Source organism: Sinohyriopsis cumingii, chromosome 18 (assembly GCF_028554795.1).
Source record: "Sinohyriopsis cumingii isolate HCF-2022 chromosome 18, ASM2855479v2, whole genome shotgun sequence".
Taxonomy (NCBI): Eukaryota; Metazoa; Mollusca; class Bivalvia; order Unionida; family Unionidae; genus Sinohyriopsis; species Sinohyriopsis cumingii.
The window spans coordinates 98,410,299-98,438,120 of NC_142978.1; the positions used below are offsets into that span (position 1 = coordinate 98,410,299).

Below are 27,822 nucleotides of genomic sequence, written 5' to 3' on the forward strand. Positions count from 1 at the left end.
CATTACCTGAGGGTGGTTTATACATATCGTATATTATTTCAAAATGGTGAGTTTGGTTTATCCCATGCTGCATTAGAAAGTGCTTATGATGGGAAAACCAATATACTTTGAGTGCACAGGCAGTGTATAGCTACATGGCGTGTACATAAATTACCTCATCGTAGATCTAAACGACACATTATGAAAAGTCTTGTCAGTGAGCAGTCCACTTTATGACACGAAATCTCCAACTGTAGAGGTATGCGAGTTAAATATTATTTTCCTATTTGTATTATAGGACATAACTGTTTCACTATATTTATCTTGTATTTTAGGTAATTCTGACTTCTGTCATTTAATGCAATGTTATGGTCTGTTTCCTATTTTACCTGTATGTAATTTAATAGAACGATTATATTCATAATAATGTTGTATTTATTAAGAAAGAGAATGTGTTACATTAAGTACTATAAGATTCTTGTCAGATACAGGTTCACTTATGAACCTGATTATCAGCTTGTACAGTAGTCCTGATAATATAATTTGTATAAAATAATCAACTCAAGTTTACAGTACATAACGTCATTATGTGCTGTTGTACATGACCGTGTCATTTGTAGTACATGGATTCAGATATTGTAGTTTCAGCTGAATCTTGATTGGTGATTGATTGATTGATTAACTGATGGTCGGTAACTGATGAATGGTGAATGACTGGTGAATGATGAATGCTGAATGCTCAGACAGAGTGTAGTGCTGAAGGAGTGAAGGAGGGACAGAGTGATAGTTATGCTGTATCTCTGTATATGCACCATACTGTAGGTGTTGTATAGTCATGGTGCTAATTTGGGTTGTGTTATACCCAGTGTGCTGCTGTCGGGGTAACATTGGCCTGGAAGAAGATAAAGGTCATGACATGGTGAAGAACCAAGGCTTCTGGACCAATGGGTCTGCAGAGAACAAGAGATTCTATTGATTTTTAGGCAGACCAGGAGGGGCAGACCATTTGTGGTGGCTTCTCAACCATTCTACAGAGAGTTGGGGCTGAGAAGACCTTTCAGATTTGTGTTCAACTCCGCAAGATATATGTCCCAATGTTTCATAGCATATTTCACTATTTCAATGAAAACTCATCATATTTCAATATTTGAATGAAAACTCATCATATTTCACTATTTGAGTAAAAACTTGAAATATTTCATTGTTTGTGTGGAATCATTTTGAATCGTTAATCATTGTATCTTCTTACTATTTAGGTTTTTTTGTGCATATCAGTTTTCATTTCATATAAATCGCAATACATTATCAGGTTCATGTATATTTTCTTAAATATGCAATATTTGGATTTTGTTGGTGCATGAATGAAACATAGTATCTTTTTCTTCATGGAATCATTCATAAATAAACACTGTATTTTCATCACCATCAAAAGTCTTCTGTTACAGTCTGTTACCTGGTTATCTTGTTACAGCACTATTGATAACATATACTTAACTAAAAGTAAGGGAAGATTTTATTGCCCTTTTGTTGGTTTTAGGAGGGCACTTGACAAAGCTGATCATAGAAAACTGTGGGTATCACTTATCCACAAAAGTCTCCCAGTGATAAATATACTAAGAAAACTGTATGCATCCTTAACTCATTCAGCCCTGGAGGTTTTTGTCGTTTTCGCCTGAAATGCGAGTAGGAAACACATTTTGAGGGCTATTTCTAAATACATCCTAATACATCAACTTTCAACAGATTTTCCATTAGCCTAATGCCTAGTTGTATTAGAAACATCGTTTTCCATTGGCTATTTTGCTCACACATGAGCAGAAGGGTAAAAGTTGGAGTTCTTCTTTTTTGTTTTTTTGTTTAATGGACCCATCATTTTCGTATCGTGACCACTCTTTATTCCAAATGCCCACCTTATCCTACTTTCTGCGAAGGTTCACCTGTCTGTGCAGTTCAGACCGGTCTGCCTTACATCTGAGACCAAAACGTCTAAAATACGGACACAAAATCAGATTCCAACCATAGGTGAATTTTGGGTGGAAAAAAAACAGGTACAAAAAAATTAGGTTTTTTCCTCAGTATTTTGTAGTACAACGTCCAGATTATTTGGTATCAATGTAGAGCTATATCTGTCTGCTTTTTTGTAATACCACCCACTTTGGTGTATCTTAAATGACCTTGATGCTGCAGAGCTAGTTGCATTAATGTACACAGATGATAAGGTAAACTGATGGATAGATTACAGTTAGATTACAGTTAGCGCAACAACAAACAGATATTATATGAAGCTGTTGTGATAGAACTGGCATGTAAGCGAACCTCAACAAGAAAAATATAGTGATTTTTAGGAAGGGGGAAATTTGAAGAGAATGGAAACAAGACATTTTAATGAAGAGCGAATTGAGGCGCCTTATTATAAATATATGGAATTATTTTTTACACCAAAGTTGAAAATTTCTGTTTCTAAACAAATGTTAACTGCTCAAACCAAAAAATCTGTGACATGAATATTTTTTTTTTCAAAAGCAGTTTGGACAATTCCATGTCGAAGATATGATTAAAATATTGGACTCGATGATTAAACCAATATTATTTTATGGAGCTGAAATTTGGTGACTTGAATATTCAAAAGATGTTGAGTAAGTGCAGTTACAATTTTGCAAGGGATATCTCTGTTTAAATACTGCACATAAATGGGTGTCTATAGTGGAATGCAGTAAGTTCCTCTCTTTACTTCGTATATTGTAAGATGTATAAAATAATGGATAAAATTTATGCAATTACTGGATTATAGATATCCAAATCAGTGTTATATTATGTTGAAAACGTTAGATGAAGACGGTGAAGACACAAGGACTATGAAGATTAAAGATGTGCTCAAACAATATGACTTGGAAATAACTGTACAAGTAAATCAAGAAAGTATACCCCACGTATATTAAAGAAAATGTGGCATTCAAATTGTGTATATCATAAATATAATTTTGTATAATTCGGCAGGACTCCTATATTATTGAAAAAAGTGATTTTGATTTCTGATTTATGTATCTTCCTCCTTGATTTATGACTTTATATACCTTCCCTGTGTATCATATGTTAATGTATCTTCCATATTGTATCATACTTCCATGTATCTTCCACATTGTATCATTACCGTCATGTATCTTCCATACTGTATCAAACCTTCTTATATCTTCCATATTGTACAATACTTTCATGTATCTTCTATATTGTATCATACCTTCACGTATCATCCATATTGTATCATATGTCCATGTATCATCCATATTGTATCATATGTCCATGTATCATCCATATTGTATCATGTGTTCATGTATCTTTCATAATGTAGCATACAATCATGCGTCTTCCATACTATATCATACCTTCATTAAAATATACTGCCTCATTTGCATCAGTTCCAACGTTCTCTGCTCGATCAGACCCATGTACTGCAAAATGTTTTTCTTGGTGACACCCTCCTCTGCACCCAACATGTCTCTAATAGTGACTGCATCACAATTAATTTCTCTAAACAAACAGGCCACTCCTTCAAGGATCTGGTCCAATACTTTGCAAATTTCAGCATTCTTCTTCTCAGCTTCATCTGCTTCTTGTGATAGTTTTTCACCTTTGATCTTAAAAGATAGGAACATCTTTATTGTGCAACAGCTTCATGAATATTTTAACTTAGTGTTAAATCTTGCAGAAAAGTCATGCTGGACTCGCTGGTGTAAAAAGTGCAGCCAACAAAGATCTGATTGGCCAAGTAGTCCTGAACCCTTCAAAACATTTTATCATTTATAACAATATGAGTACAATCTCAACATTTTCTCAGATAATCTTATATTTCATAGCTTGACCCCTGATCCTTGAAGCTTTTCGTTTTCAAAATTCCAAGGGAAGTACAACCTGGCAGGGGTAGTCAAATATTGTATATGTCTATGTAAGCCAGATAATGGGCATTAGTGTATATATCTACGTAAGCCAAATAATGGGTATTAGTGTATATGTCTATGTAAGCCAGATAATAATAATAATAATGAGGACTTTGTATAGCACCTAATCTTTAGAAGCTCTAAGCACTTTACAACATTAGACAACACCTATACGATAAAAAACATATAATAATATTATTACAAAAACAAATACCATGAAATTAGAAAAACATTAAAAAATAAAAAACATGCTGAGACTATTTAAGGTAGGAAACATTATTAAGTCTTTAAGTTTGTTCTTGCAGTCAAAATAAGTGAGTTCTGAGAGCCCTCCTGAATGTGATCACTGTGTCTTTGTGTCTAAGTTCAGTGGGCAATTCATTCCACATTGCTGGGCCTTGGTATGCAAAAGAAGGCTGTCCATATGACTTTGTTTTCATAGTGGGAATAATGAGTATACGATTGCCAGAAGAGGAGCGTAAGTATCTTACTGGTGTGTACACATGGGTGAGATCGGATAGGTATGTTTGATTCTGGATCAAATGGATAGCCAGTGTAGGGTACAGAGCAGCGGGGAGGTGTGCTCTAATCGTGGTACTCTAAGTGTGATCCGAGCAGCTGTGTTTTGAACTTTTTTAAGTTTCTGGAGTAGATATTGAGATGAACCAGACAGAATTGAGTTACAATAGTCCAGTCTTGAAAGTACTAATGAACACACAATTGTTTTAGTGGCATCAACTGAAAGATATTTGTGAATTGAGCTGATGCATCTCAGCTCAAGATATGCAGCCTTGCATACGTTCATGACAAGTTGGTGCAATGTGAGAGTACTGTCCAGAGTAAAACCTAGGTTTCGTACTGATTGTGTGAATTTAATGTTGGCATTGCTGATATTTATTGTTTGAGGTAAAGGATGTGAATGAGAAAGTCTTTATGTTGTGATCAGAATGGCCTCAGTTTTATCATCATTCATCTGCAGCTTGTTACATGTCATCCATGATTTCACATCAGAAATGCACCTCTCTACACCTTGGATGGTAGCATCAACTTCAGTTGTATGGCTAGATTTGTACATTTGGGTGTCATCAGCGTACAATTAGTGAGACACAGAATGATGATCTATGACACTTGAGAGCGACCGAGTGTACAGAATGAAGAGAACAGGTCCAAGAACACACCCCTGTGGAACACCACAACATAGATCAACTGGGCTGGAGTGTATTCCATTTGCAAATACAATTTGTGTCCTATTGACCAAGTAGGACTTGAACCACAGTAAGGCTGTATCATGAATGCCTAATACATGCTGGAGATGGTGAAGTGATATATCATGGTCTATTGATAATGGGTATTAGTGTATATGTCTAGGCAAGCCAGATAAGAGTTATTTGTGTATATGTCAATGTAAGTCAGGTAAGGGGTATTAGTGTATATGTCTATGCAAGCCAGGTAAAGGGTACAGGTGTACATGTCTATGTAAGCCAGATAAGGGGTATTAGTGTATATCTCTGTGTAAGCAAGATAAGGGGTATTACCCACACACAGCATGGTGAATTTTATCCTACCTGTAACTCAGGAACCAGTCTGGATAAATTAAATGTGTCTAAAAGTACCTAATTTGTTTCACACAAAATATTTTAAAATGTATTATGTACTTTTAGCTATGAATAATGATGCTGACCTGAGAATTTATTAAGTTACAGATGTTGTTGTTGTTGTTGTAGGACTTAATGCCTTTTTTCGGCACAAGACAGGCTATACATGGCAGGCAGTATAAATGGTGAAAGAAGAACCTGGTAAAACCCTGGAAAAATCCACTAACCCACAAGAAACTACTGGCAAGCTTTCTCACATATGCACATTGGACGAGCCCAAGACTCAAACCCATGCAGACAGAGGTGAGATGGCAGTGATCCATAAAGGTGAGCGCTTTAGACTACTCAGCCACTTGGGGCCTGTATTGAGTTACAGATGGGATAAAATTCTCAATACTGTGTGGAATTAAACTATATTAATTGTATGGTTTCATAAATATTAAAAGTATCACTGTATGCTATTTCAGATTACCAGCAATAGGGCAATTGCATCATTAATGATAAAATGCTTTTTTCATACTTTTAGGAAAAGAGATACAGAAAGAGATGCATATGTATGCACTTGCATTCTTCTTTATATATATATATATATATATATATATATATATATATATATATATATATATATATATATATATATATATATACAGTAACCAACTGACATTCCCTTTTCACTACATGGTACCATATTCATAACACCCATGGGTAGCATCATTTCCCTATTGGTAGCCTCACTAATTGTATTTGGCACGCTAAACCTTGACCTCAAACAGGTGTTAGCTTGGAAAACCTGATTGGAGCTGTAGCATATGTACATAGCATGTACTCAATATGGGATGCTTTTTTTTCCATACATGATCTTTTTCCCAAAATAAAAAATTTATTTTGCACAATATTGTTCATACTTTTGGAGAATTTTGTCCATAGAAAAATTATGTGACATTCGATCAAGTGATTCAGATGATAAACTCCATACAGTGTATATAAGTCAATTCGGAGTAAAAGACAAAACTAAGATTTTCTGGTCAAAAAGTAACATATTATAGGCCAGCAAATATGGTATATGTCTATGTAAGCCAGATAAAGGGTATTAGTGTACATGTCTATGTAAGCCAGATCATGGGTATTTTGTATATGTCTATGTAGGCCAGATAAAGGGTATTAGTGTACATGTCTATGTAAGCCAGATCATGGGTATTTTGTATATGTCTATGTAGGCCAGATAAAGGGTATTAGTGTACATGTCTATGTAATCTAGATAAGGAGTATCAGTGAGGGTAGTCAAATACTGTTGTATATGTCTGTGTATCCCAGATAAGGGCTATTAGTGTGTATGTCTATGTAAGCCAGATACGGGGTATTAGTGAAAGTAGTCAAATGCTGTTGTATATGTCTATGTAACCCAGACAAGGAGTATTAGTGAAGGTAGTCAAATAAAGTTGTATATGTCTATGTAAGCCAGACAAGGAGTATTAGTGAAGGTAGTCAAATACAGTTGTATATGTCTATGTAAGCCAGACAAGAGGCATTAGTGAAGGTAGTAAAATAATTTTGCATATGTCTATGTAAGCAGATAAGGGGTATTAGTGAAGGTAGTCAAATACTGTTGCACATGTCTATATAAGCCAGATTAGGGATATTAGTGTGTATATCTATGTAAGCCAGATACAGGGTATTAGTGAAGGTAGTCAAATACTAATGTAAATGTCTATGTAAGCCAGACAAGGGATATTAGTGTGTATATCTATGTAAGCCAGACAAGGGATATCAGTGAAGTTAGTCAAATAATGTTGTATATGTCTATGTAAGCCAGATATGGGGTATTAGTGAAGGTAGTCAAATACTGTTGTATATGTCTATATAAGCCAGATAAGGGGTATTAGTGAAGGTAGTCAAATACTGCTGTATATGTCTATGTAAGCCAGACAAGGGATATTAGTATGTATACCTATGTAAGCCAGATACAGGTATTAGTGAAGGTAGTCAAATACTGTTGTATATGTCTATGTACGCCAGACAAGGGGTATTAGTGTATATGTCTATGCAAGCCAGACAAGTGGTATTAGTGTGTATGTCTATGTAAGCTAGACAAGGGGTATTAGTGTATATGTCTATGTAAGCCAGACAAGGGGTATTACTGTGTATGCCTATGTAAGCCAGACTAGGGGTATTAGTGTATATGTCTATGTAAGCCAGACATGAGGTATTAGTGTGTATGTCTATGTAAGCCAGACAAGGGGTATTAGTGTGTATGTCTATGTAAGCTAGACAAGGGGTATTAGTGTGTATGTCTATGTAAGCCAGACAAGGGGTATTAGTATGTATGTCTTTGTAAGCCAGACAAGGGGTATTAGTGTGTATGTCTTTGTAAGCCAGATAAGGGGTATTAGTGTGTATGTCTTTGTAAGCCAGACAAGGGGTATTAGTGTGTATGTCTATGTAAGCCAGACAAGGGGTATTAGTGTATATGTCTATGTATGCCAGATAAGGGGTATTAGTGTATATGTCTATGTAAGCCAGATAAGGGGTATTAGTGTATATGTCTATGTAAGCCAGATAAGGGGTATTAGTGAGCTACCATTCCTCTAATGAAGAGTAACTAGAGTAAGAAATACAGGAACAAGAGAATAATAGAATATAACGGTTTTTGGGGTAACATAGCACGTTATTTATTTTGTATTTGTTTAATTTGTATGGGTTTTGGGGGGGGGGGTCTTTTAAAGTTTTTTATTTTTATAAAGAAAGGGAGACAAATTATTAAAGAACACACATAATGGTTAAATTGAACATGATATTTCATTGAGTGGGAAAAAATGCTAGTTTGTTACCTAAGAAATGAAATATGTCCATTATTTATGGTAAACAATACGTATAACAGACTGAAGAAGCGATTTCTTATGGTGTCCTTCACAATAATGTCAGCTCTTTATCATTTATGTTTGTTGTTTTGTTTGCAGTTCCACAGAAAAGATCAGTAGTAACATAATTCTCTTTTCTAATTCAAGGTATAAAAAAAACATGCATAACAAATATTAAGAAAAAGAAACAAAAATGAACACACCATGGGACTTGAACATGCTTCTCCTGCATTACCAGTGTTCATGCTTATCACTTCACCGTACAGGTGACAATGTTGTAAATAAAATTTCTTTGTCATTGTTACATTTTCCATGGCAAGATGTGTTGTTAAAGCCAGTAAGCCTCCAGATACAGTTTCCATGGCAAGACAGTGTTAACTATCTTGGGTAAAATGACCATCATATGTTTCTCACACACATGGGAGACCTCATTTATCCAGGCAACATCTCAATGTTTTTTTTTTTTTTCAAACTGCGGGAGTTTCACTTGGAACAAAGAATTTATCAGATTCTTGCAATATGGCAGTCAACAATGACTCAATACAAAAATATATATCCTGCCTTTTCACAAAAAAAGATTTATCTCTCTGAAAAATTTAAAGATTTCTGAAAATTGTTAAACAATGAAAAAACCCAAACTCTGTTCCAGAGGCCTAAGTTGTTAGTTTGTTAGAAAGTCTGCCTCGGATGAAGGAGGTCATGGGTTCGAACACCAGCAGAGTCATACCAAAGATTTATAAAAATGGTACTAACAGCTGCCTCACTTGGTGCTCAGCATTAAGAGGTTAGTGTTACGACTGGTTGGCCTGGTGTCAGGATAATGTGACTGGGTGGGATATGATGCTACATGTCTGCGGCATGATGCCCCAGTTCTGGACATCACTATAAACTGCAACACTGCAGTCATCATAGCAATATGACTGAAAAATTGTTAGAGCTAATTTAACAATCCAACTCACACACACACCCACAACCTCAAACTCTGCATGTTCAAATATGTTCTGAATTCATTTTTTGTTGATTCTATTTTATCTTTTTATGAAAATTGTCATAAATATTACATGATAATATTTAAAGTCTCAATCTTAAAATATGTTTTGAGAAATTAGGTTAAAGTTGGAACAGAGTGGCTTCCTTTGCACTTTCATTACCATATCAAAAGTGTAGAATATCAGCAGCAGTGTATGAACATTAATTAAGGTCCTTTTGACTAAAAAAATGAACCTTAAAATTCACAATACATGCACATTACATAACGAGCAATTTAAATCCCCTTTCTTGATGGTAAATGTCTACCTAACAAATATGCCAAGATTATGACAATGGTTACCTCCATTTCTTTCAGGAGTTTTAGCCGAGCTTTCTTATGTTTGATATCATCATCCTCCATGAGCTTTATTTCTTTGTTCTGGTTGTTAATTTCCTCCTGAAGAGCATCAACCTCATCTGTAATCTCATTAATATAATTATACAGGGCAAAATTTTCATCCTCTTTCCTGAGAAAGTCCTGCACAATTGTAGATAAATCGTTTTTCCCAGTGATTTCTTTTATCCTTTCAAATGCTTGTTCAAGAGTTTTGATTGTCTGCTTATCAGCGTCAGAGTCCCTGTCCCCTGAAACTAAAACAGAAAACACAAACTATGAATGATGCCCAACAAAACATTTTCTCTTTGAGTATAGATTTTATTTAGCTTCTAGTATAGATTTTATTTAGCTCTGAGTATAGATTTTATTTAGCTTTGTGTATAGATTTTATTTAGCTCAAACAGTTACTATTATTACCAGTTTAAAGTTAATAGCCAGCTCATATCTGAAGTTGGGCAAAACAATTTCAATGATTTGTTGCGAAAAAATAAATTTCTAATTTGAAAATTATCTCTTGATTTTGTTATCACCATTATATTGAATGCACACCACTCTTTCATAGAAGCAAATCTATTGTTACAAATCTTTTTCAGCAATAACAGAAGAATTTTTATTTAGTCTTAATAGTGTGTCAAGTTGAAGTCTCTCACACGGGATCAAGTTGTATTAAAATGCACAGTATACACATTGTGCACAATAAAATACAAGCAGTATTTTCACAGACAAGATAATTATATATGACAAGTTATAAATTAGAAAAAAAATATATACAGAACATATTTTCTTTTCTTTCATTAATGCCTGGTTTATTTTTCATTATGTGGTCCAAAAATATGATATTTTAATGAGTGGCAAATCTTTGAATTAAAATATATTTGTATTTTGTACTAAAACATGAAATATATCTGGTTTTTATGTTGGAAAAGAAAGTTTTCTCTTTATTATATACCAGACTTGCTCCAGAATCAAAACTAAGGTAACGAAACTCGCTCTTCAGCACAACACTCCACCCCCATTTTTATAAATTCACCTCACTTTCATAGACTGATCATATAAATATCAGTGATTTAAGAGAGTGGTTGGAATGAGTTGACCCAATCTGTCACAGTAAAAAATATGTGTTTGACATTTATAAAACTAGTTGTGCCTATCTGAAAACAAAGCATGTGTGATTCAGCAATGCATCAAAGCTGCAAGGCTTATCAAGGTTTCAAGGAAGTTAGGGGACCTAACTTTAGACATGAATGGTACGAGTCAAATTTCTTCAGCGAAAATTAATTTCCATGTCTTAAATGTAATGCAGTTCCTATCTATTTGTTCTAGCTCACAAAGTGCTTAATTATCTTGATACAGGTATAACTTTTGTAGGTACACACAATCAAGCAATATAAGAAGACATGATGGGAAGTTTTGTTTTTTCAAATAAAGATATATTTTTCACATGTAAAATTATAAGAATACATAAAATCTAAAAATTGTTTTCCCAATAAGTTTCTATATTTCATACATAAGCATACTGCTAAAAAGTTATATTCTGGATCAAAACGGTTGTTTTGTGTTTAAAAGCATCAAGGGTTGTGCAAGATATAATATCATTATGCATGATATTCTGTATTAAAACACTAACATATGTAACACTCCTTTTAAATATTTCAGCCATTATTTTAGGATATGACTTGTGAAGGAAAAACATGTGACTTATGACCTTTGCAGTCTGGAGTAAAGGTATTCAAATAATCTGGTACCAATTTGTTTTCAACTATGTACATCATTGTATTTTAACCCATCTCTGAAAATAAACCATTGGTGTTTTTTAAATAAAGTTTCAGTAGGTGTTGAATATTTTCAAACAAAAAGATACATTGTTTGGCAGAAGCTTCAATGTATTTTTTTTTATTCATTTACTCTGGATGCAAATCTGGAACAAAATTAACTGCAGTCATATTTTCACACTTTAAAATTGTATTCGAAAAAAGATTTTAAACCGATATCTGTATAAAATATTTTTAATTTTAATATAGGCAAATATATTTGAATGAAACCTGTAAATAATGGTCAAAAGAAGGAGCATGACCCACACATACATTGATGCAGACATACACTTTCTTGATATGTTTATCTTCCATGAAACAAATGTATAACAAGGGGCCCCGAGTGGCCGAGTGGTCTAAAGTGCTCTCCGTTACAGATCACTGCCATCTCACCTCTGTCTGCATGGGTTCAAGTCTCAGATTTGGCCAATGTGGGTATGTGAAAAAGTTTGCCAGTAGCTTCTCATGGGTTGGTGGTTCTTTCCTTGGTTTTCCCGGGTTCTTCCTCCACCATTAATACTGGCCGCCATGTATGGCCTGTCATGTGCTGAAAAGTGGTGTTAAACCCAAAAACAACAACAACAAATGTAAACAAAAGAAGTTTTTCCAATGCATGTCAGAAATGGATTTATATACCATAAAATGAAGTTCAGATACTCTGTCCATTTGAGACCGCTCTGTTCCCTTCATTATGACACTAAATTCTGCCAAATTAGAAAGCAGGGGTCAATGTCACAAGCAGCAAGAACTGATCTGTTATGCATCAAAATTAATAACGAGTGAATTCCAGAGTTTGTAGTGAACTTCAAATTTCTGAACTGGCACTCAGAGATTTCTTCAAGGATGAGCAGAAGTTTCACTAAGTTTCAGAGTTTGTAGTGAACTTCAAATTCCTGAACTGGCACTCAGAGATTTCCTCAAGGATGAGCAGAAGTTTCACTAAAACATACAATGAAATCACAGCATCAACATTTCACAAACAAAACAATTTTTAAAAATCAAGTCTCAACATTGACAGTTCGTTCAGGCAACAAATGTCTCTCCATTCTGAATGAAAGGAATCTTGTTTGTTGTACAAAAAGCAGTGATGAAATGCAAAATTTGTTGTTGGTACACAACAAAATACACATGCAGATGTGCTGAAATCTCTTCAAGTTGTTTTTCACAATCTTTTATACATTGGATGTCTTGAAAATAAAGGTAATTTAAACCTCAAAGCAAACAATTTCCTTAGAAAAAGTTGTTTATTTGCAATTATTCCCAATGTGATTATAATAACAAGTATTCAGCCACTAAACAGCACCACTACCCACCTCCCTTCCAATGTCTTCTCAAAGTCTAGCTGGGATGTTACTCTCTTTTTATTTTTTCAGAGGTCCCTTGGTAACTTGAACCCTAGCTTATAATGCAGTCAATGTTTTTGGACTGAGTTGTATGTGAGTTATCAAGGGAGAGAGAGGTGTAATGAATCAAATACCTCTTTTTTTCTTTGCATTTTCTTCCTCCTTGAACTCATTCCGATCATTGGCCTTGATGGACATAAACTCTTTCAGCTTGTTATCATGGTGGATAATTCGCTGCAGTTCTTTCATCTCTGTGCCATACAGTGCCTTGTCCTTATCGCTGCGATCCTTCAAAGCCAGCATCTTAATTTGGGCCTCATCCCTGAATATTACAAACATATTGTCAAGGCTTAGTACACAGTGTATAAACATAGAGTCATGGCTTTGTACATAGTGTACAAATGTACTGTCAAGTCTTAATACATAGTGTACAAACCTACTGTCAAGGCTTAATACACAGTAAACAAAGATACTGTCAAGGCTTAATATGTAGTGTAGAAACATACCATCATGGCTTAATATGCAATGTACAAATGTACTGTCAAGGCTTAATACATAGTGTTCAAACATAAAATCATGGCTTAATATGCAATGTACAAACCTACTGTCAAGGCTTAATACAGTGTACACTTAGCATACTGTCAAGGCTTAATACACAGTGAACAAACATACTGTCAAGGCTTAATACTAGTGTACAAACATACCATCATGGCTTAATACACAGCATACAAACATACTGTCAAGGCTTAATACACAGTATAAAAACATACATGACATGGCTTAATGCATAGTGTACAAATATACCATCAAGGCTTAAAAGGAAGTGTACAAACATGATGACAAGGTTTAATACATAGTCTACAAAAAACTGTCAAGGTTTAATACATAGTGTACACAAACATACTGTCAAGGCTTCATATATAGGGTACAAACATACTAAGGACTGTGGTGGCTCAGTGGACACTGGGCTCAATCATATGGCTATGATGTCAGCAGTGTTGCAGTTTTGCAGTTTATAATGGTGTCCAGCACTGGGGCATCATGCTGCAGAATACGTCCCACCCAGTCACATTATCCTGACACCATGCTGACCAGTCCTAACGCTAACCTCTTAATGCTGAGCTCCAAGTGAGGTAGCTGTTATTACCATTTTTTATAAGTCTTTGGCATGACTCAGCTGGGGTTCGAACCTGTGACCTCCCACATCCAAGGCAGATGCTCTAACCACTTAGGCCATCGGAGCAGTGCCTGTGGTCGCAAATATGCTAATGTGCCAATGGCTTGGAATGTGATGATGTGTTAACATCCTTTTGATGTATCGCAATAATACAATCCAAACTGTCCTTCATGGAATTCACTATAATCCCAAATAAATGCTTCAATTCAAGAATATTATTTATACCATTGTCATTCCAGAGAATAGTAATTTGAAAAAATAAGTCTGCCCAAATTAAAAAATGAACAAAACAATAAGATTAATTATGCTTCAGACATTAAGGCACAAATAAATAATCCTAATGTAACCAAGTTTATATACCCCACTACTTGACCTGGTCCACAATTACTATTTTCCTGGCTGTACATTTTCCGAGGTTATACTTGGAATTTTGACCTAAAACCTTGGATGTCCAAGGCTTTTCCATGGTTTTCCAAGGAAAACCTGGGAAATCTGGGACAATGTTGATATTTTGTCCAAGGTTTTATAAGCGAACCTCAGACATTATCTCGTACATGAAAAAAAAAAAAAACTAGGAAATACCATGGACATGAGAACTTTGTTTATTTTTGGCTCCGAAAAACCTCAGAAATAAGAACTTAGTCATTTTTTTTTAGCTTGGACATAGCTTGGAAATGTTGACTTAGAAAATTTTTAACGAGGAAATGGACTTGATCTGTTTTAACTGTGCACTTAGAGATTTCACTATATTTATCCAGAATGTATTTTTGCAGTTTATTAAAATGAATAATGTTTGTCATTACAAAAGCAACTAACAAGTCTAGGATTTAAATTAAAAGAATGACTTGTTTTTAATATATATACATATAAAATTATTAGGCACTTTAAGATCTGTCGGGAATATTTATTTGTATTTTTAATATTTTCCTTTTTTGTAATTATATTTTTAACCCGAAGAAAAAAGTGCTAGGGTCGGCAGCTTAAACGGCGACGGTCGGCCGACCGGGAACTTCTATTTGTTTTTTGTCCTGATAAGGCACTTCCGGTCTGCGGACGATCTGGGAGATAATTTAATCTTATAGAACAAAATTTAGATAATTGAAGGACCATACGTAATGCTCGTAGTATGTGCTTATCTACTTGCTTCTTTTAAATTTAAAAAATACTTAAGTTGTGAAAAGTTCTGGGAAATATTTCTTTCGCATTCTTCCATTGGTTGCAGAGAATGGAATTATCCAATCACAGCAGCCGATTCACCAGTCTTGTACGCGCCATAATATTAAATTCGAAAGTGGTCATTTGTCCTTGCAAGCAATCTGGTTTGTGAAAACTTGCGTTTTAAATGATAGGATAAATCGCCATAACTTGTTTGCATTATGTATATGATAATCCTATTACCGGAAATGTTCGTAACCTCCTAAATATTGTTCAGCCGAGAAAGGTACTCGAAGATTACAAAGTCGGAGATTTGGTGTCTGCAAGGTTGCCAAGTTTTTGTTTTATGGAAGGATTGGAGGTAAGTTCGTTTATTTTTTAAATTATATTACATTAAATTTTAAAAAGAGAAGAACATTTATTGGCTCTAGTTTCATAGGCCGGCTGTACACTACATCAGTTCTTCAGTAGATTGCGTCTGTTTTCGATGGGAATGGGGTTGTTTGGCTAAATATAAATACTGTACGATGTCTTTTACCCGCAGGTGCTCGACGCGAGCAAGATGTTGAGGAAAAAAAACAATAATCTAAAGGAAAAAATCAAACAGAGTGACAAAAATACCTTAGATTACCCCCATGACCCGTTCTGACATAGGACCCACTTTATCATAATATATGAGAGAAGGTACGGAACTTCCAAATACTTCGTTCCACCCATTCCCCTCGATTTCCTTCTGCTATTTCCGTCTTTAAAGGCACACGACCATACTATATGGCTTGTTTAACTCCTGAAATATTTTTCTATGCATCAAGCCATCACTGACTTTTCTGCGTTGTACCAAACTGAAGTTACGGGCTCTGAAACGTGCGATTTTCGCGAATTTTTTCATTTTGGACAAGTACGTGCACATGTGAAAACCGGTGACAAGACCTACATGGACATTGTTTTGATCTCTATGGCGCATCCCTTCTTGAATTACAGAACAGTGGTAGATGCAAAAGTAAGTTTTTACATACCATTAGCTCAATTCAACTTTAGGAATCCTGTTCCATGCTAGTCCGAGTTTTCTCTGACCCTTGCCACCCCATTTTTGATATTTGGACATTTATGTTGGGGTGTAGGGTCAGAGCACATTCCCTATCGAAAAGTTGGTATTCGCTGACACCATTTGGTGTCTGCATGGGGTAGCCGCTTTCTAGCCGATCCAGCACACTTGAACAACCTTTCATTGAGAAATACCTGCATGAAATCGATAGAAATATGATTTATTTTCTTAAAAATCGTGAGCATAGCATTTGTCATGTCTTTAATCTGATGACAGACGAGACGAAAGTACGTCGTTGCTGAAATTTGACCTGGATCTGGTCATTTGCATTCCGAGTTACATGACTACTATACAAATCTCGGAGCCTACATGTCAAGGACATCAGAGGTCATATAGTCACATGATATTGACATTAAACAAATTTCCCAAGTTGTTGTACATAGAGTTTGGACATATTTTATAGAAGTCACTTAATGTTTGTAAATAAATATAATGCACACTTAATTCTCAATATATTTATTCTGAGAACAACGAACAGATACCTGTTGGTATCGCAGCAGGGTGGAGAAAACCATTTTCAAGAAGCACCTAGCACGTGTCAGCGATGTTTTTTGTTGGTGTCACATGACTACCACATTGACACGTGCTCTTCGTAGTGAATCTGGTTTTCTTCAAATTTCTGCAACATTTACAGATTTTCATCATTGTTTTCACAATAAATATTTTGAGAAGTTTGTTTTTTCATTTTTCTATAAAAATTACATGACTTTTATTTATATGTTCGATTTGTTTTCCTATAGCAACACTAGAAATGGTCTGTTGTTGATATCATGTGACTGTATGACCTCTGATATCATTGAGCTGTATGTTGCGAGAGTTGTGTAGTCACATGATTACGAATACAAATGGCCAGATCCAGGTTAGATTTTAGTAACGATATACTTTCGTGTATCAGCAGATTAAAGACATAATGAATGCTATGATCACAATTTCTGAGAAAATAAATCATTCCTATCGATTATCATGTAGGTGGGTCAGCTAGAAAGTGGCTATCCCATGCTGACAAGAAATGGTGTTGGCGAATTCCAACTTTTCGATAGGGAATGCTTTAATTATAACAGTATTGATCAAAGGTGTTGATTTAGAAATTTCATAAAAAATAAGTTCATGTTCATGCATGAATGAACTTTGTTTGCATAAGACATCTGAAATTATATTCATGTAATCAAATAGAAAATGTGAACATGTAAATTTAAATTTTAAACATGTTAACTACCATTCATATTTTACTATGCTTCCGTACACCATGTTAATAATGCAGGTTTACTATGTTAATTCAGCATTAGGTATAAGGAATATGTAACAGGAATTTGTTATTCATACCTGCTTTAAGAAACAGATTTTATGGGATATATTTGTTTTAATGTTTCACATCCCTCTTTGCATACACAACCCTAAATTAATTTTTATTTCTCTTGTTTGTACATACCAGTCCCCTAAAAAAATTAATGAACATAAGAGAGTGTGTAAATTACAAACCAAAACAAATAAATAAATAAATGCTATTTTCTGTCTCCACTTAGGGTTGAAATTGACTGCAGACAGATCTCTCACCCTGGTCAACTGCTGTTGCTCTTGGACAGGTGCGTACACTAAGTGGTCTTCAGGTGATTAATTTTAACAAAGATGCTTTCATCCCACAACCAGAAAAGATCCACAGTTTTTGCAATCAAGTCATCAGTTCCTGAGGAAGAGGGCTTGTCATGTTGTCATAAAGACAGGTTGGTAATTTTGTGAAATGTTACACATTTGCTGTTACCTGGGCAAGGTGTTAGAATGGTATTAAAATACAATCACTAGAAGTTCATATATAAAATGTACTTGCGGTTTGTAATGATTGACTCATATATTAATAACTATGACCTAGGGACTTAATGCACGTATGGGTCATGCCTAGGTGATTGACACGTGAAACCTTGTACATATAATAAAATGAGCATTGACAGTTAATAATTTTTGACTGAATGTAGAAGGCATATACGGAACAAGATTTGATCCAGTGTATGTACTGCCTTGAGGGAAATACTCAGACTTTTAGTTGGGGATGTGTACATTTGTTGAGTTGTAAAGGAATCATGACAGATCTCATACAAGTGTGGTAAAAAACAGAAAATAGTGCTGCCAGGAATTTGATTTACAGCACATAAAATATCCACTGCACGTATAAAATATAATTTAAGTCAGAAATACTATATAAAAGAATTTAATCCTGCCCATATTTGATTTTAGAATAAAAAAAAGCTCCAACTCCCATGTTAGCACCATTTACACTCCCACTGTCTGTCCACAAGTTCAAGATTATATAAGGAATAAAAAGAAAATTAGCATTGTTTAGCTAAGACCTTGAAACGACTGACTGAGAGATCGGGTCTATCCCAACCGTCTTCAGTCAAATGATCTAGTGACTGTCTAACTGAGTGTGAATGCAGTATTGTGACTATTAGTATGTCTACAGCCTTATAGGTCTTAATTCAGTAATGTGTGGATGGAGGCTTTTTCTAGCTTTTTTCCTCAATGGTTGTGGATTACTAAAGGCATATGATGTAGCGTTAACACGTTTTGCACCAGCATTACCTTTCTTTGACAAACTGCTCTGTCCAAGAATTGTTATTGAGGTTTCTTCTATATTGGAGTGCATTTGGATGGGAGTTGGGCCCATTGTATGTTGCCCTTTGTTGACAGAATTCATTTTCTACAACATCAGAATTAATTTGGGCTGGGGTAGCATGCCATGACATGTTTATGACTTTTCTACATAGCTGGTCAAATCCTAAAATGCATGCATATAGGTCTTCAATGCACTGACACGATAGAAGCTTCTTTGCCTTTTCTGTTGATGAGACATCTCTTCTGGCTATGGTTTCCTCCCATCTCTTGAACCAATGGAGGATCTGCAGATTATCATACAGCCTCATGTCATTTGCCTGAGATATGGGTCTTTGATCATGAAAATTTCTTATCAATCTGGATGTGTCTATTGCCCCTGAGAGTGAGGCTTCATTCAGTCCCATTGAAGCTTGGTACTGAGTCATAAGGTTCAACATGTCATCATTTAGTACTTCTTCAGCCAGATGGTTTCTCACCTTTTCCATGGCATTTGGATATATGTGTATTTGTGCTAAGGCTCTGTGGATTTGCAAAGGGCTTGTCATATCCCAGTTAAAGGCATCAACCCACATCTGCCATTTAATGTTCTTGTCAGGCAGTTCAAGGTTTCTAGTGCAGCCTTTTTTGATCCCACTTTTCATAATATTATTTCGTATTTTCTTGATGACATGTGAGTAATCCATGGTGAATACAACTGTTTGATCAGGATTTACTGGTTTTGTCACATTAAGGTTTGTTGAACTCATATTAATTCCATGCATATGCATAAATGAGTGATTGGATTGGGCACCATCCATGTTCACATAAGCTGTAGTAAATCCATAGATAGTTTGTCTACTGCTCCCCAGAACAATGTATATAATTCTGATGCCTGGGTCTGTCTAGTGATGAAGTGTGCAAATGAAAATCAAAAACCTGTGAGGCCAAGGAACACCATCTGCAATGCATAATTTCCTAATGACTTCATTTGTTTTCCATCTTTTAGGGTTTTGATGATGTTGCCTTTATCTTCATAATCTGAAAAACCCACAAGTTCAATTACATCACCGTTTTTGACAATATGTAAATCTTCTTGAATGGACATCTCATCAAAAATGATACCAACTGTTAAGCCCTCAGCAGAAACATTTAATCTCTTTGCTTCTGAAAACATCCAGTTAAAAATATCATCTTGAAAGCCTACATAATGCTGTATGTTGTTCTTGTAAAGAACTACAGTACTTGGAGAGGGTAATAAAAGAATATTACTGTCTCTTAGGTTTTCATATGCTTGAGGACTTCTTGTGTATAGGTCTAAATAAACTGAAATTAACTTCTTACTCCATTGATGACCTCTTGAATCCTTGGCAACACTATTTTTGGCCAGACAAAACAGAAAGTCTAATATTTCAGGGGAGGCATTTGGAATAAGTTTCTTAAAATCTTCCAATGTTGTTACTTTTTTATGACATCCTTAGGGTGCCTCAGTATCTTCATTTTCTTCCTCTATATATTCCATGTTCCTACTTTCTGTGACTATCATTTTTTGACAAGCCCTACATGCCTTAGACCCTTGGGCAAGATATTTGATGACACGCAAACAATTTACAGATCTCAATGTCTTTATTTCACCTGTTTTTTCAGAGGCAAGAAATATACATGTAACTGATTTGATTACTCCCCTGCCTGCCTTCACACAAGTTAACATTTTCAACTTGCTGACACACTGCCTGTATTACATCCCTACTGCATTCATATTCATTATTGATGAATAAGCTCCTTAAATCTATTTCCTTGCCAGCAATTTTCAGGATCCAGTCATTCTCCCGAAATGTCAAATGTTTGAAAATTGGAACTCTATTGCATGATAATCTAGTTGCTACCAAGCATTCTAATAAACCCTGTTCAACTTCATTAACTTTGTATGTCCAGTGTATCCCCCAGGGGTGTAAAATTGAGGGTACAAAAAACCCTTTGGTGTCAAAACTGGGGGTCAAATAAAAAATGGGGGGGTCAAAAATGTACTGACACATTTTCAAACGACTTATACTTTTTCAGCTTGAAATAGGATATTGCAACTTGCACTACTCTCTTTCTCTCTCTAAACATACAAATACACCAACATGCACAATTCACAAACAAAAGCATTGTCCATTCAAAGAATAATTTTATTAGTTCATTTTTCATTTAAAGTTGTACTTTTAACAGTCTCCTCAACAATATTAAAGCTAAACACATTACATATAAGCCAATACAAAAAGCCAAATAAATCTTTTTAACCAAATGGGAGTTAATTTGCTGCCTTTAATCAAATGTGTACTATCATAGGTTTCATTGTACTTCATCCTAGAACACATTTATCCAAATATCAAGGAGGATACTGATTCATCTTCTTTCTAATAAGTTACACTTGAACTTTAAGATCTTTCTTTTATTGCAGTGAAAGTTAAAAACCAACCAAATCTGCAATGACCCGCTGACTTTGTAATCCAAATAACGCATTTGTCTCTGCAAGTTTACTGATTTCTATGTTGTGAAATAATATCTTAGGTTATAATGTGTTCTCCAGATATCTTATGGCAAACAAGGGCCTATTTTTAAAAACTCTAAAATCCTGTCACGAAAGGATTATTCACTTTTGCAGTCTTTGCAATCATGCGATCAGAAGTCACACCGGTAATCATAATGAATATTCCAGTCAAGGGAATAATTTTCTCCATTTTTCATTAAAGTTAGATCCACGGTTACTCTTTTGTGTTCTGCTTCTTTCACTTTCTTCGCTAATGCTTTTAAGTGCATGACGTTTTAATCTGGCGATCACTTTCTAGTGCAACAAGCCTTGATATTAAATATCTAGAACAGCTTGCTGAGCTCGATGAAAATCGCGAGAAGTTCGCGAGATTAGGGGAAGCTACTCTGTCATAACATTGCCTACGCTAGTCTGGTTCATTGTTTTTTATGTTCCCTGCATTGCACTTTGCTATACGAATAGAGGAGAGCAAGGCAGGGAGCAAACAAAGCGGGGAACCAGTCAATGCCTATACACGAAGTATATACAATGCCATCTATCATCCAATGCATTGGGTATTAAATAAATCCTGATCATATTATGAAAATCCTTTGCATCCAAAAAACGCATGGTAACAAAATGTGTGCGTCAATTTTCTCCAGCGTGCGTCCCTGACGCACAAATGTGCGTAAAGGGAAACATTGTATGTCTCTGGAAGGTCACCTCTTATCAAGTCTATACGTTCCTGCCGAGACATTCTGGCTCCCATCTTTGAAAGCACCAATTGGTTTTATGGAAATTCCAACATACTTTGTTCCACTTCCATTGTGTAAGGAAATAACTGCTTGACATACTTTCCAAATAAATGAATATCTTGTAATGGTTCCAGGCCTTTGCACAGTAATTCGAGTTTGTAAGTACTGTATAGATCATCCACCTCTATTTCTGCTCCATCTTGCACTTTCAGTCTTGATAATAACCTGAAATATGAAGGCGCTATTATGATAGTGTACTTTATTTTGACAATGTACTTACAATAATATGTTTTTCAGTTACCATGAGTAAAATGACAACATGTGTATGTGTGTGTATTTTATAGGTAAATGATGGATTTGAACACTAATTTTTTATTAATAAAGCAGATGACTTGCTGGTTGAAAAACAATACTGCATATTTCATGTACACGTTTTCATGTCATCTTGTTTCATTCTGTTTTCATTACAGGACTCCACCATATGAATACCTTGCAAATGTTGAGGCAGAAGACCCAGGTACCCAGGATGACGTACTTCATGTGAAACAATTACTGAAAAAGATGACTTCCAAGAGGAAGAGCAAGTCTTGGATGATGATTTCAATCAGATAATTGCTAACTTACCACTTGAAGAAGATGATACAGATGTGACAATGATTCCTGTTGATTCTGACATGAGGCAATGTATTCATGAATTAATGAAGGACAATGTTCAAACTCCCATGCAGAAAGAAACTATTGACCTTGCAATGCATCTCTATTAAAGGATGAAAATTTTAAGAGAGTCCAGTTATTCATTGGTAAACAGTTTCAAGTTATTATGAAGTTAACTGAAAACCTGCAGATGAATAAAGATGCCATAAATGCTGTCAAACCAGAATTTGTATCTTAATTCTACAAAAAGTGTCACATGACCAAATAAGTGATGAGTACAAGCTTTCATGCCTGGTTGCTGATAAACCTGTACATTCACAGGCTGCTCTGAATTTTAATTTGTTTTAATTTGACATTAGATGTTAGAAAATACTTGTTGAAGGAAAAGGAGAAACTTTTACCCATTTCTTCAAGAAAGATTTCAGAAAGACAGTGTTCTTCATCTGTTACAGGTAGTGCCAGAAGTAAGATTCGGTATGTTGGTGGTTACTGTCTGACCAAGCTGCGATTCAAGTATAATAGTATCCAGCAGTCATATTGCTTCAATACATCAGAACAAGGCCAGTCATGTTATGCAGAGGCCAAGTGCAAATGACAATTTTGGATGGATTGAAGCTGATGGAGCATCATCTCAGAGTTGACAGATGACCTTGAAAGTTTGACAGAAACCAAAAAAAAAACAGTGTCACAAGAGTATTGACCAATATTTATGATGACCTGTTTAAGTTTTTCATGGAACAGTGTTCCCAGTGTCTCAGATTATTAATTGATAAAAACATTAATATGCATGGGTCAAATTTGCACCAGTTTTGTATAAGTGAATTATTGGGCTCAGGTGCACTGTATGATCTCTGGTCTGGAATGATATGCAAAAGATGTTTTGAGGAAATTTCTACCTCCAGTTCAGCTGAAGATCTGGTTTATGATTTATCACTGAAAGCCTCATGCATAAAAGAACTTTTCGATGAGATAATTCAAAAATTTCTTTCTGTCATGCTAAATCAATTTAGAAAGGACTTTCTGCAGGCAATGTCTGTTGAAAAGAAAATGGCACATCGAAAGCAAATAAGAATTTCAAAACAGACTTGTACCAAATTGTTACCTATTTCCTACAAGTACAAAACATTGCCGGGTTAATTGAATTCATTTAGGGAGCATGTTATGTGCTACATGTAAGATGCCCAATTATATTTTTTCAGTGTAACAGTATCATGTACTTCAGCTTGGCACTACTAACATTAATGAAGATTTAGTTTGTCAAAGAGAAGGCACAGTTAATTCAGTGTTTAAAGTATTTTGCTGTTTGTTATCTATTTCTCTCTCTCTCTCTCTCTCTCTCTCTCTACATATGGCATTATTACTATTATTCAAGATGTACTTTGATGTTACAGAGAGATAATTAATGATTCTTTTCGTTAATCAAAAGAGCATGCATAGTGGTGAAGGAATTTTGTGTAGTTTAAAAAAAGAAACAATAATGGTCACACCAATATCATAGATTTTATACGTTTTATAACTGGATGAATAAAAAAGCATTGTTTCACACAGAGTTAAAAAGGAAGCACTAGCCATTTTACACATTGCAACTTGTATCCTATTGATGTTCAAAAATAAGTTGACTATACAAGGATTGGACAGACCCTATATCTATGTTACTGGTTTTGCAAATAACATAATAACATCATTCAGTTATTTGTCTAACATAACATGGAAATTTGTGGCTGGGGCTACCAAATCATAAGACTGTAGAAGGTTGGGGCAGACCTAATCTCTCAGTCACTGCTTTGGAAATACCCATTACAGTAATAACAACATTCCATTATTTGTCTAGCATAACATGGAATTCTGTCACCAAATCACTTGGCTGTAGAAGGTTGGGACAGACCCTTCTCTTAGTGACTTGGTTTGGAAATACTAACAGGTACTAGTGACATGTAATTATATACTTATCATAAATTTATCCCTGAGGTTTTCAAAATCACTTTATTGTGGATGATTGTGATAGACCCAATCATTCAGTGACATGTTTCAAAATACTAGCTATCTAAAAGATTACATAAATGTACTTTCATATTAGTAAATCAACAACTGTGCATTTCTTATTTTATGATCATTCTGGTTTTGTACATGTAAGCAATGTTTCTAACAAAGAACATTTTTGTATGTATATAAACCACCACTCCCTTATTTACAAAATCACCCATGCAAGTATGGTCTTATCTTGGAAAAAGTAGTTCATGTTTTGTATTACTTAGAATTTATGTTCCTTTTTTTTGATGTTTGTTCTCTTCTATGCACAATGAATAATGTAGGAAAAATAGTATAAATCATGTTTTATGAGGAGTTCATATATATTTTTTTCTTGAAACAATCATTAAGTTGTGGTAACACTAGTTCTGCAAGTGTATTAATTAATCAGAGCAAGGTTGACAACATTTCAGATTTGAATGGGTTTTAGAGTCTTGTCAAGTACGTATAAAATTTGCTGTACAATAATGAATATGCACTGAGTAAAGTTTTCACTTGTGTGTTTCTTGTTTTGTTGTACTTGCTGGCATAGTTATTTTATGTGCATCTTGATATTATATAACCAGGTTTTTTTCAAAGTTTTAATGATACTATCATCTTTTGTATACCATACTTCTGAATAAGAATCCATTTTAATACTGTTATTTGTTTTATACATTTCATGAAAGAATAGGGATCCCCCTCCTAACTTAAAAAACCAGTAGACCATTGTGGTGGGAAAATGTCCTACTGTCTTGTATTAAAAAAAGTGCAAATTTCAGAGTGACTTTTCTATATCAAATTTTAAAGTAATATACAACAATTGCAATAATTTTTTTTATAACAGTAACTTTTAATCCTTTATTATAATAATTCAGGTGTAATAATAATACTAATAATTTATTATTATTATTATTATTCTATAGTCATTAGTTTCCCATTTGTTCCAATATTTGGCAGAGTATTACAAGTTCAAATTATTTTAAGTTCTTGTTATATATGTAACTTATACAAAGTCTAACTTGCCAAGTCACAACAGCCATGATAAACAGTCATTTAGACCAATAACCAATTTAAGAAATTCCTTTTCTGCCATTTCTATTCCAGCATCCGCAGCTGACCCAGTTCAAAATTTTAATTTCGTGCAGTTAATTGGCAGAGAAATTGGGTCATTCCAGGGGAGTTAATTAAGCTGTGCATACTACCTATTATACAATAAATAAAATAATGATTGCACAGCAGTAAATGAAAATTTCCAGAAATATGTTAGATAATGACTGAAAATATTTATTTCTCTGATGCATGGATGTTATTTAAGTATAATCTTTTGAGCCAATCATACTTTGGCATTGACGCGTGTGCCGCATAGTTGACCTATTTTGAAAATAGAGTCGCATGTATACAATGTATGTGTAGTGAAGAAGATGATGTCTAATTCTTGCATGGAACAGGATTCCTAAAGTTGAATCAAGTTAATGGTAAGTAAAAACTTACTTTTGCATCTACCACTGTTCTGTAATTTAAGAAGGGATGCACCATAGAGTTGAAAACATTGTCCATGTAGGTCTTGTCACCGGTTTTCACATGTGCACGCATTTGTCCAAAATAAAAAAAATTCGCAAAAATCGCACGTTTCGGAGCCCGTAACTTCAGTTTGGTACAACGCAGAAAAGTCAATTATGGCTTGATGGATAGAAAAATATCTCAGGAGTAAAACAAGCCATAAAGTATGGTCGTGTGCCTTTAAAGATGGAAATAGCAGAAGGAAATCGAGGGTCATGGGTGGAACGAAGTATTTGAAAGTTCCGTACCTTCTCTCTCATATATTATGATAGAGAGGGTCCTATGTCAGAATGGGTTATGGGGGTAATCTAAGGTATTTTTGTCACTTTGTACGATTTTTTCCTTTAGATTGTTTCTTTCTCAGCATCTCGCTTGTGTCGAGCACCTGTGCTTTTACCCACTGGGCATTGCGCCATCAGCCGTATTGCTTTCGGACAAACATGTAGGCCTACAGCGTTCAGTAAATCTTATTGTTGTCATCTTTATCCTATTGATAGCTTGTGTGTGTTGGAGGAAAGGGATTTTTAAAAAAATAATTGTGAAACAATGGTATGGATATTGGACTCCGTGTTTCTGCTTCTATGCATTGTTTAATCTTTATAGATATATGATACTAATCATGATAATAATAATAATCTCTTATTACTGTTGTTTTTCTTATTTTATCTTTGTATGAATCAGTTGTAATTCTTTGGAAGTGAGTTACAAGAATATAGTACAATTTAATAATAAAAATTATTTAACTATGCCCATTTTGACTAGAGCAAAGCAAACTAACCCATTAACATTAGTTAGATTTAAAAGAAAAGAAATGGTTTTAATTATTTATTATTATTATTATTAAACATGAAAATGAATTCAACAATAAAATCTGAACAATATTTAATGACTAGAAAATGGATCTTAGAATAACTATGCATAATCATTAGGGGCCCAGAGTGGTTTAAAGCACTCTCCGTTACGGATCATTGCCATCTCACCTCTGTCTGCGTGGGTTCGAGTCTCGGATTCAGCAAATGTGGGTATGTGAGAAAGTTTACTAGTAGCTTCTCGTGGGTCGGTGGTTCTTTCCGGGGTTTTCCCGGGTTCTTCCTCCACCATTAATACTGGCTGCCATGTATAGCCTATCGTGTGCTGAAAAATGGCATTAAACCCTACAACAACAACAACATAATTATTATAGTGCATTAAATCAGAAGAATAGGTTTACGAATCGTGTTTAAGACATGTAAGAATAGAACAGAACATCCATGCATATAGGCTGCTAGGCAGCAAGGAAATCTTCAAAGCAATCAATCAGATGCATTACTGCTTCAGTATACTGATATAAAGCTATATTACTTTATCCACTTTCTTTAAGTACAGTATTTTAAAATTTAAATAATTGTACTGGCCTGTGATATTACCATGTGTTTGTCCGAAAT

The 27,822-nt window shown here is 34.8% G+C and overlaps 1 protein-coding gene across 1 annotated transcript in view; it reads right to left on the reverse strand.

The window, feature by feature from the left end:
* Positions 1 to 27,822, reverse strand: part of LOC149777567 (coiled-coil domain-containing protein 63-like) — an 86,885-nt gene that overhangs the window by 16,779 nt on the left and 42,284 nt on the right. The window contains exons 6-8 of the mRNA XM_089940809.1: positions 13,022 to 13,209; positions 9,698 to 9,987; positions 3,363 to 3,614 (exon numbers count right to left, since the gene is read on the reverse strand). Coding sequence (XP_089796935.1) covers positions 3,363 to 3,614; positions 9,698 to 9,987; positions 13,022 to 13,209 — 730 coding nt within the window. The remainder of the gene's footprint in view (positions 1 to 3,362; positions 3,615 to 9,697; positions 9,988 to 13,021; positions 13,210 to 27,822) is intronic.